This window comes from Sarcophilus harrisii, chromosome 5, assembly GCF_902635505.1.
Source record: "Sarcophilus harrisii chromosome 5, mSarHar1.11, whole genome shotgun sequence".
In the NCBI taxonomy this organism is placed as follows: domain Eukaryota; kingdom Metazoa; phylum Chordata; class Mammalia; order Dasyuromorphia; family Dasyuridae; genus Sarcophilus; species Sarcophilus harrisii.
The window spans coordinates 39,252,585-39,263,363 of record NC_045430.1 but is presented as its reverse complement, the minus strand read 5'-3'; the positions used below and the strand labels follow the sequence as shown (position 1 = coordinate 39,263,363).

The following is a 10,779-nucleotide window of genomic DNA, read 5'->3' as shown; positions in this document are numbered from 1 at the left end:
ATGAAGGTAAGATTATAATATGTAGATAGTGAGATCTGTGTTAAAATAGGAAAAGAAAAGATGGTATTTGAGAGCTGGAGAAATAAGGGATAGGCCTTGGGAACTGGAATAGAGTCTGTATGATCAAACACATAGAAGAGAAGAAATTTCATGAAGTCCTAGGGCTATTCACAGGATCCATAAGGAGTATCACAGAAGACTTGTCTGAACAGGAAAAAAATAAGAAGAAATAGCAATGGAAAGAGAGAAAAGTTTAATGGGCAGAGGGGGGGGAGGAGGAGAAATAGTAATTTGTGGATGTGGAGTGAATGATTGGCTCTAGGAATAAGCTCTGTCAATTACCATCCACCTTTTGCATGGCATTTGGTTTTAGCAAACTCAATGAGCTACTTTTCCATTTACTTGCTTAGTTATATAGATAGTTAACTACTTCTATGATACATACTTCTTTTTGATGATAGAGATTAGATTTTTATTTTCATTGAAACTGTCTCAGAGAATTGTCTAGAGCACAGAAAGTTTTGTACAGTCAGAACACCAATGTGGGTCACATGTAGAACTCTCACTAGGACCTTCTTTATTCCTGGCCTGCCTCTCAGACTTTTTTGATCTCTCTGATCTCCAGATCCTGAAAACTTTCTTTTATGTACACCCTGTGTCTGATTGGATAAAACGTAAACTGAAGAAAATGGGTTATAAAACGTCATTGTTAAAAACCTTGAAGAGCTACTGATTAAAGGCTTGATTGTTGTGTTTCCGTTCAGACCTCTGTAGTGCAGGCTGATGAGAGGAAATGGTGACCAAAGTGACAAAGGGTGAAAAAAGAGCAGGCAAGAGGAGTGAGGAACAGATAGTGGAAGATGGCTGCCTTGGAACCAGGGAGAAAAAGCAACCAAAGGGTCCCTTCCTTTCACACAGAGTATGAGGAGCTCCAGATGTATCCAGAGTTCTTTGTTGGCCAACTTTGTGGCCACTTAGAATCCAGAGATATGGTGTTCCCTTCTTGTCTAAAATATGATCGTTCTCTCTGGGAGCAGGTTTCTTGGGGAGGTTTTCTGGAGGCAAACTTAGTTTTGGTTCAGCTCACTAATCACTTCAAATGCAGCCAGCCGATAAAATCCAAATTTTCTCCTTCCTTGGGCCTGGGTAGCTTTCTTAGAGGCCTATCTCTCTGCTTGGTTCCAAGAGCTCTTGCAGCTTGTCCTTTGCCTCTGCTTTCTTCAGCCTCCTGCCAGTACAAAGGTGGAAAATGGAATGAATCTGACTCCGCCTGGGCTTGTGGGCTTCTGTACCTCCCAGAGTGCTCTTTGGCCCTGAGAGCTTCTTGCTTATGTGCTGTTCACTGAGTACACACCAATCCTTATATCACTGGGAAACCATTATTTGTTGTATGATTAAATCAATGCTAAACTAGACTTAAACATTGTCTCCTCAATTCTACCTAGTACCTTGTTTCAAGTTCTGGCCTGTAACATCTCCTCGCAATATCAGATCAGTCATACTGAACCAAGCTAAATTAGATAATTATTGTCTCTATCAAATCTAATGAGTTAACACTTTGTAAGCATTCCAACACAGAGACATAATTTAATGATGTTTAAATGAGGTGACCATAGGATGAAATACAAACTGAAAAATAAAGTTTTTGCCAATAATTGGGAAAGGGGAAAGGGGAACCACTTGCCAATAATCACTTAGCAGAGGCAGAAATGGGGATTCCTAAGACCCTGGACAGGAGGACTCTAACTCACCTTTGCAGACTTACTTCACACTGCTTGTCTTTTCTCTTTTTTCCAACCAAAGTATTTTGGTCATTTTTCTGTATATTGCCCTGCTCTGTGTCCTTTCAGGCCATCTGGTGTAATCTCTCTTTTTCTTCAGAAAGATTCTCAAGTATATACTCCATAAAGCTTTTCTGGAATTTCCCATTCTTCCTGACAATTATTTCCTAATCTCAATCTGTTAGTTTCTTTGAAAGGAGTATCCATTATAAACATGATCAACTCATGTCACAGAGTACCTACTCATGTATATGACACTGCAACCCATCCCAAGGTTTATTCAACTTAGAAATAATACCCATTTGTTTTTCTGAATTTTTCATAAAATGAAATACAGATCAAATGTAAAATAATGACAAAAAGAATTACACATAAATATTCCCATGAGTTCATTGGCCTAGATTTTCTGGAAACTGAGAGACTGAGGGTGACTTTGCCTATCCAAGTTGTCTGAATTATACTGTCTACTTTGTTCATGTCTGAGGTACAAAAAAAAATCACTTTCAATGATGTCCACACAGAATATACACATAAAAACAAATATGGGTCACTTCTAGCAGCATATGGGCTATCCCTCTTTCCTGGAAATTAAACATTCACATGTGCTCCATCTGTCCATAGCCATTGAATCATTTTCTTCTCCAATCAGGAAATGCTGTGCACATAAATGAAAGGGAAAAAACACTAAGATCAGAAACCTATTAAACAGCTTGCCTATCTTCTATCTAGAAAAAGGATAATTAATGACTTTTTTTAGCCTAGTTGAGTGAATAAAAATATCAACATGCACATTACGTAAAATGTTTATATTACTAATGTGTATTTGTTTGATGCTGTTAAGGAAGTATTTGTTTTCAATTTCAAAATTCGACCCTTCCTTCAATTTCTTAGTACTTAAGAAGACGGACACATACTGAGACTAACTTTATAACTTCTTTTGTACAAAATTTGTTGAGATTTTTTTGGATTGTTGAATGATAAACTAATTTTATTTTATAAAATAAACAATGTTCAATCTTTTACATTGTATTTTCTGATATTAATCAACAGTTTCTCTGTAAATAGCCTGACTTTCCATAAATGATAAATTATATTTGTTGAAGGGAATTTTATGGTAGTAACATTTATCTTAACATTTAGAGATTTAGAACAATGATGCTTTTTTAAAATTACTTACAAAATTGAAAGGTTTTGTACATCATTCCCTCGATATCCTTTATCGACGTTCTTTCTGGTATTACTGCATCTAAACATTTTTAAATGGATAAAGTGACTGATACCAGATGTATAATTATGTCAGTAGATAATGTGGAGATGGAGGGAAATTAAAATATATCATCAACTATTAATTCTGCATTTATACTTCTAAGTGGATGTATTCAGAATATTGGTCTCTAGCCCTTTAGTTCTGTGATAATATGGTTTATATTGTTTTAATTCTTTTTTCTTTATAGATAACATATTCCTGTTTAAGTTATATATTTAATTAAAATCATCCATCCTATGAGCACTTTTCAATTATCATGCTCATTATTTGGAAGATATCCTTTAATAGCATTAACTTTTAATTAACTCCTGGAAGTTATATCCTTTCTTTCTTTCTTTTTTTTTTTAATTATTTCTTTTATGCCCAAGATGAATGTTTCTATATTGTCTTATGGACACACACACACACACACATAATATATATATATATATATATATATGAGTTCCCTGGAATCTGATCTGTTAAATGTAAACTGCATGTTGGGACAGACAATAATATATTTTTTTTATTTCAAGTATTAAATAATTGATTCTACTTTCAGTCAAGCAAAGGTCTCTACTAATAATTATATCCTAAAACATTCATTCTTTAGGGCCTGTAATGAGAACAAACAAACCTATTCATTTTGCATGAAATTGTGATTGAATTATCTATTTATTTATGTTATAATAAAACTTTTATTCTTTTTTCAGGTCCGAGGGAAAATTCTAATGGGAAGGTAATTTGATCTTTTAAATTATTATTGAATTGAACTGAAACTTTCTATTAACTATTTTCTTATTTTCAATCTTCTTTCTACCTATTCAACCCACTCTTCAAATGAAAGGTTTTTCCAAACCAAGAAGTAGGAAAAGGGTTGAAAACGAAAAGTTTAAGCTTTCAATTTATAATTTAAGAAAAAGAAAGAAATTAAAATTTCATTTCATCTCCTCTTCCCTTTTCCCCATTTTTCCCCTTTCATGGAAGAATTTGATTTACTGCATGGGTTTTCCTTTTTACCCTTTTTTACAAGTATGAGAATAAGTGTATTTTTCAAAAATCACACCTAATGCAGGATCCATCCTATAGTCTTCAGGTTTTTAAAATTTTAATTTAATGTTTTTTTTTTTTTTAAAATTTAATTCAGATTAAAATTTAATTAATTTTAAATTTAAATTTAATTCAATTTAATTTTTTAAATTTAATTTTAATTGACCACCTTATTTCATATTGGATTTTTATACTTCCTGGCCTTTTTCTTTATTGCATGAAGGCACATGAATCCAGTGCTGCATGTGTCCTCTCAATTCAAGGTATTACTGAACCTACTTTATTTTCATATCAAACCACTTTGTCTCCTGCTTGACTCTAGGAGGTAAAAGTTAAAAAAAAATAAATTAGCTTCAAGGAATTTGCTGTCTGTGAAGGGATAAAACATAAAAACAGATAAGTATGTTGCGGATCAGGGTAAAGAGGCAAGAGAACTTGACAAAAGTGCTCTAAAAAAATTGAGGGGCGAGTTTGAAAAGTGAATTAATGGTTGTGGAAGGGAGATTTCATAAGTGTGATTCCTCCTGAAATGAAGAAGTAGGATATCATAGAAAGCCAACAAAAGATGGAAAAAATTTTAAAATTAAATACTGAGTGCATATTGTTATGATTATCTTTTCATATATCATTGTCCTTTATTTGATTTTTATATAATATAAAATTAATCATCATATTTAAAAGAATTTAAACTTATGGTGTCATTTTTGTTTGCTAAATTTGCAATAAGAATGAAATTTAAAATTAATCTTTAAAAATTAGATTATTCTGAAAAAAGTCATATTCAAAGTAATTCATCTTTGAAAAAAAAAAGATTTTGAAGAAATGGATCTCTTTTAAAAATATTCACTGAAGGGATGCAATTTGTAAGCATTTTCTATAGAAAATATTTCAGCATAATAGATGGACTGACCTCAAAGCTAAAAAGCCATGATTTCAAATTTCAACTCTGATGTATATCAGCTTTGTGATCCTGTGAATCACTAAACCAACATGTCATACCTAGGTAACCCAGTGAATATAAGTTGAAGTATATTTCCAAATCCTAAATAATTTGACGTCATATATATATATATATATACATATATATTTTAAAGTTTATTTGGTGTTCCCCCCCAAATTTTCCCCAACTATAGTTCTTACTAACATCTTCCGTGGAACCATACATGGAAATAGAATTGGAAAGAGAGTTAGAGCTGATTGTGCTGGAAAAGGAGGATAGACTGAAGACTGGTGGGTTTTTTTGTCATGTCATCTGAAAGATAAAATGGCAGAAATAAACAAAATAAAATCATAAGTATTGGTGGTGATTTGAGTGACATCCTAAGAACAAATTTAATATCTCAGGTGGATAAAACGATTACTATTTAACTCAAATATTACTTTTCAGATGCTTCGAAAGGGATTCTCCAAGTACGTCTCAGAAAAATGAGAGTCCCAGAAATTCCAATGATTTGACATTTCAAAAGAATTATTCTTGCAAGTCACTGCAAAGTAAAGATCAGTTAGCACCCACAGAATTTGGAAAGATTGCAATAAAAGAAAATGAAGCATCTGCAGCTGAAGCTGGAAGTGGGCCTGACACTGGCTCGAAAGTTGGAGTTCAAATAGAAAAATCAGTCCCTCAGAAGCAGTGTGAACCACCTCTAGGAAAAGAGAATCAGAAAGAAGGAAAGAAAGGTAGGGTTATTTAACGTTTTGAATTTTTTTTCTGAGCAGGTTATTTGCTCATATAGTTACATTCCAAACTTTATTAGTAGAGGTAAACAAAATAAATGGTAAAGTCATGTGATAACAAAATTCATTGCCCTGTGGTTCATGCTCTCAATAAAATATAGGATGTGTCTTTTAACAGGTGTTTTGATTTTCCTGCTCTAATCAGTGTAACATTGTCTTCTGTGTAATTAGCTGTAATTTCCTACTTCTTCTTCTTTTTCTTCTTTGTTTTTATTGCTTCAAATCCTAAGATCTTTAGGTTTTTATATTCGCATATAAAATCTACCTAGGAATGATTTTCCTTTTTTTCTGTTATTTTTGATTTTTTATAAGCTAATTTCCTCAAAGTAAAATGAATCAACGTTTTCCCCAAATTTCAATTACCTGGTTGGTGATGCTTCCCAAGTTTGTTCCCGACATTGATTTGAATGGGATGCAATGGCATACCAAGGAATGTTAAGTCCTATCTTAGAAAATCCATACATTAAATAATTGTGTCATATTCTGGTTTAAACATTTATATAGATTTTGTTTCAACCACACATACAATTCTTTAAAAGTTCTTTTAATTGTTTCACAACACTATTCCTCTTTTCTCATATTCCTAATTAGCTTGGATAATTGAATTTTTAAAGTGAATTTCATATTAACTGTTGGAATATTATGATGGTTTTTACATGTTTCCTTGTCTTAATCAAATTATCTTAAAAATTCCGAAGGAATCAGATCTCCTTACTTTATTTTCCTATTCCTTTAGGTCAGTCCGGCCAAGGGTTTCCCTATTAAGATTTTACATTCCTTTCTCTCTGTTTTTTGAAATAATCAGATTGATTCCTGTCTTTTTAAATTAATTTTGTCCTCTCTCTTCCTAAGTCAGAGTTAAATTTAGAAATCCAGTTCTCTTGTTAATTATATTTCTGTTCTTTTGTAAAAACATAAAAAAAAAATATCTTTTTAAGGATGCATGGGGTCCAGGATTTTCACACCACCAAAAATCCTTCAAGAATACCTAGCTTGTTATCCAAAGAAGTCTAGTTTCTAACCTTGCAGATGGACTCAAACAATGAACATTTTGTTCCTAAATGAGAAGCAAGGAGTTCTTGCTAACCCCTCATTCCCAATTTCCAGTAGGTCATGTTGTCCTCATCCCCATGATGCTGTCCACTCTCTTACCTATCTCATTGTTTTCCTCACCTCACCAACTCCCATTTGTTCTTCTCTCCTCTTACTCAGTTAAATTCTTAACTAAACTCAGTTAAGGCTAGTAATCCCCTGCCTCCACATTCTTTGGTTATTGGAAAGTCCAAGTCCAATTTGTTGTTTACTTAGCCCAATTATAAATTGTTCATGTACAATCAGTTTCTCCCAATTTATACTTCAATGGCAATGGTTTCAGCTAGAGTAAATAGATAAATCGATCTTTTCAACTTCCTATGCTTTGGTTCCCGGAAATAGCATCTCTTAAGAAACTTAAAATCCAGCAGTAGATTGAAATGGCAAAATAATCAGATAAATGCATAATTAGTAAGATAAAGTTCTTAAATTTAATGTCTTATCTCAATATAGATTAAAATAGATAAAATTATATCTGTCATAACTGCCCTTACTGTTAATGAGGAGGGGGTGGGAAGATTTCATTCATAGAAGGAAAGTCCTTCTAAATAAAATAAATTTTCAATTAAATATTACTTTAGATGTGAAACAAGAATTGAAACTTAAAGGACTAGACGATGGAGAACAGGAAGGTTTCAGTAAAAATGACCAGAAACAGGTATGGAAAAGGGATGTCGAAAGTTTTGATATTTTATTTGAGTAAAAGTGCCTTGCATGCTAATATTTCTGGAAGCATATTTTCATTACTTAGTGTAATTTTAAATGCAGTTTTGTCTTTATTTGAAAAGTTTTTCTTTGGAATGCTCTTTGGAGTTATAGGGACCAACACCAAAACTCCAATCCTAGCTATGCTATAATAAAGGAACAGTCCCAGAAGAGTGTGTTTTTGTACATTTCTTAAATGATAAAGAAGTTAATTTAAACTATTTGATTATTGATTGTTTCATTGTTTTTGCCTTATTCAGCAAAATAATTGGGATAACAGAATTCCCATAGATCTGGATGCATGTGAAAGAGCATATTAGTCATGATTTCTTTCTTATACACAAGCTAAAATTTATCATCACTGATGGCAAGGAAAGAATCAAAATGTCAATATCTAGAAATATATGTCACTTTAGAAAAATGTACTAAATTCTATCATTGTACAAAAATGTTAATGCATGGCATTAAAATTCTCTAATAATCATATCTTAGTATTGATTATCAAAGTTATTGTAGCTTATCTTAGTCCCAAAGAATCAATCCTGTCTATTCACCCATGGCAGTCCCTGGTAAACTGTTATGACTCAAAGATTTCAGACCAGATTCTTCAGTTTAAGGTGCAAATTACCTGCAAGGACTTGGGGTGCTAACCCTAATCACATAGCTTGAGCTCATTGGGGATGATCTCAGGTTGCCTCATTTCCTAGTCTCCCCAGTAATGTCTTCCTCAACAGAAATGAGAAAACTACAAACCCATGTTTCTGATGCTTTCTTAAAGATAGAATCTGATCTTGAATCTTTTATCATGTTCCTTAGTTGGCCCCGACAATCAAAGGGGCAAGAAGGCGAAAAACAAATCCAGGTCCCGCCTCACCTTCCCAGCATCTTTCTACAACTAGATTTGGTTCTCAACCCTAGGCCTTCAGTCCTATCTTTCTGGCTGACACATTTCAATCATTTTTTTTGAACTGTTATATTTCTGCCCTAGAAACAAGATTTGAAATGACCATTCCAATGTGATTTCTTAAAAATAAAAAAAAAAATTATATACCATATAACTTATCCTCATTAATTGATCATAGAACTATAATCTGAATAACCACAGTACCACACTCATCAACAAGTCAGTGAATTGAATTGACCCTTACTTTTAAAACATTCTTTCCCCTCTTGTTCATTAAAGAAAATAACAGACTCTCAATCATGAATAAACAATAAAGTACATAACTGCTTTAGATGGCAATATGGACCCTAAAATGAATGTCCATAGTTGGAGCTCACCAACAACTTGTTAGGGTTTTGGATGAGATTCCTGTCCACATATAATGCATTCATTTTCTTGATAGATCTGCATATTTAGAATATAGTGAAAATCAAACCCAAATAAGTTTACCATCTCATTTAAATTATGATAATTTAAAGTAATTAATTTTGATATAAACAGCTAAGTGGCATGGTGGATGAATTTCAAGACCGAGTTGAAGATTCATCTTCATGAGTTCCAAATTAGTTTCAAATAAGTATTAATTATAAAGCCTGGTCAAATTAAACCTTTTTCCTAGTTTCCTTATGAGTAAAGTGAGCTGGAGGACAAAATGCAAAATATTCCAAGTGTCTTTGGTAAAAGGATAAAAATCAGAGATAACTGAAAGGCAACAAAAACAACAAGATAATTATGGTCATTTTTAAATGATATGTGATTCTGTCATGTAAACATTTTTCAAAAAATAATTTATTCCAAAACACCTGTGTTGCACTCATTATCGTTTTTGTTCCATGTAATTATGGTAAATCCCAATTCATCTGAACATTTGAAGAATTGTACTGGATCAGGGAATCAGGTCTTCCATAACTATTTTAAAGTCATCCTTCTCTTTTAATTTTAATTATTCTGTTGATTTCTTAAGTTATATTTTAACCATTTCTCATTTCTTTTTCTGAATTATAACAAAATCATTTTTTTTCCCTTCTTTACCCATTCCTACTCTTGATTTGTGTAGAGATTTTGGATGGAAAAACTCAGAAGGGGACAGTTTATGAAGGTCTATTTTTCTGAAAATAGAGTTGTTTTAAATCACATTCTGGTTTCCCTCAAAATTATGTCATAGTTAGAGTTGTTATTTTTACACTTATTTTGACCTTTAATTTAAAGAAATTTTAAAGTGAGCACTAGAGAAATATATAAATGTAGTAAAGAATCTTATTAGTTAAAAAGAGTAATGAGTTTATTTTTTTGTCCCATCCCAACTTTATATTTTATGTGTTTTTTTATTTGTAACATATCTGTATTATAATTTTGACCATGTAAAATTACCAATTAAAAATAAAATATCTGTTTTTTGGAAAACAGGAAAAAAATTAAGATATGGAATGGGAAATTTCCTTTGTTTGATAGGAATTATAGTATGGCACAAGCATAATAATTTACCTAATACCTTGGATATATTATCTTGGATAAAATTTACTTTCCAATTTCATTTTTAGGGGAAATTTAAATATTTTTGAAATTTGATTTGGGTCTAAGTACTACCCCAAGCTTAAAAGATTAACGATCATTTATTTATGTTTAATTGTTCTTTGTCCTGTTTCATTACCCAAGGATAAAGTTACTTTAGAAACAACCAGCATACCAGAACAAATGGCACCTAAGGAACAAGTTAAGTCTCTTTCTGCTCCATTTTTGAACAAGAAAAGAACGCCTGAAGTACTAGAATCCAGTAGCAAATCTCCTGGTGATGACATACATTCAAGTCCAGAAACTAAATGGAAAAAAACTTGTAAAAAAACATGGATTGAGGAGGAAAAGGAAGTTTGTGGTGAAATCTATGAAAAGGGTAATGTTGCTACTCCGACAAAAGACAATAAGATTGAAAAGAATCAAAAAAAATACAGAAACCTTACTTTGGGCAAAAAAATTAAGGGATTCTGTGGAAAAGGAGAAACATAAATGCCCTGTCAGGGTAAGAATCCTTAAATCATTTGCTGGGCAAACGGAACAAGATCGGCCTTTCCACAAAAATGTTCCTGTGTTTCCTACCAATGTGTGCTCACAAAAAAGGCCCTACCAACAAGAATGATAATAGGCCAGAAATTGAATGTATTATTTTAAAAAAGCCTGAACTTATACCTCCAAGAAAATGTAAGGAGAAAACAAAACGTAAAACAATCTTG

The 10,779-nt window shown here is 32.3% G+C and overlaps 1 protein-coding gene across 1 annotated transcript; it reads left to right on the top strand.

The window, feature by feature from the left end:
* LOC116419501 lies at positions 1 to 10,555 on the top strand. The gene is made up of 5 exons (XM_031940150.1): positions 1 to 6; positions 3,741 to 3,766; positions 5,465 to 5,754; positions 7,485 to 7,561; positions 10,208 to 10,555. Exons 1-5 carry the CDS (start codon positions 1 to 3, stop codon positions 10,553 to 10,555), a joined length of 747 nt encoding a protein of 248 aa, XP_031796010.1.
* The last annotated feature ends 224 nt before the right edge of the window (positions 10,556 to 10,779 follow it).

What these genes read in the sequence shown, in the direction of transcription:
- LOC116419501 (XM_031940150.1), top strand. An exon ending in GGGAAAATTCTAATGGGAAG is followed by an intron (nt 3,767 to 5,464) that starts GTAATTTGATCT and finishes ATTACTTTTCAG; the next exon opens with ATGCTTCGAAAGGGATTCTC. An exon ending in TCAGAAAGAAGGAAAGAAAG is followed by an intron (nt 5,755 to 7,484) that starts GTAGGGTTATTT and finishes ATATTACTTTAG; the next exon opens with ATGTGAAACAAGAATTGAAA.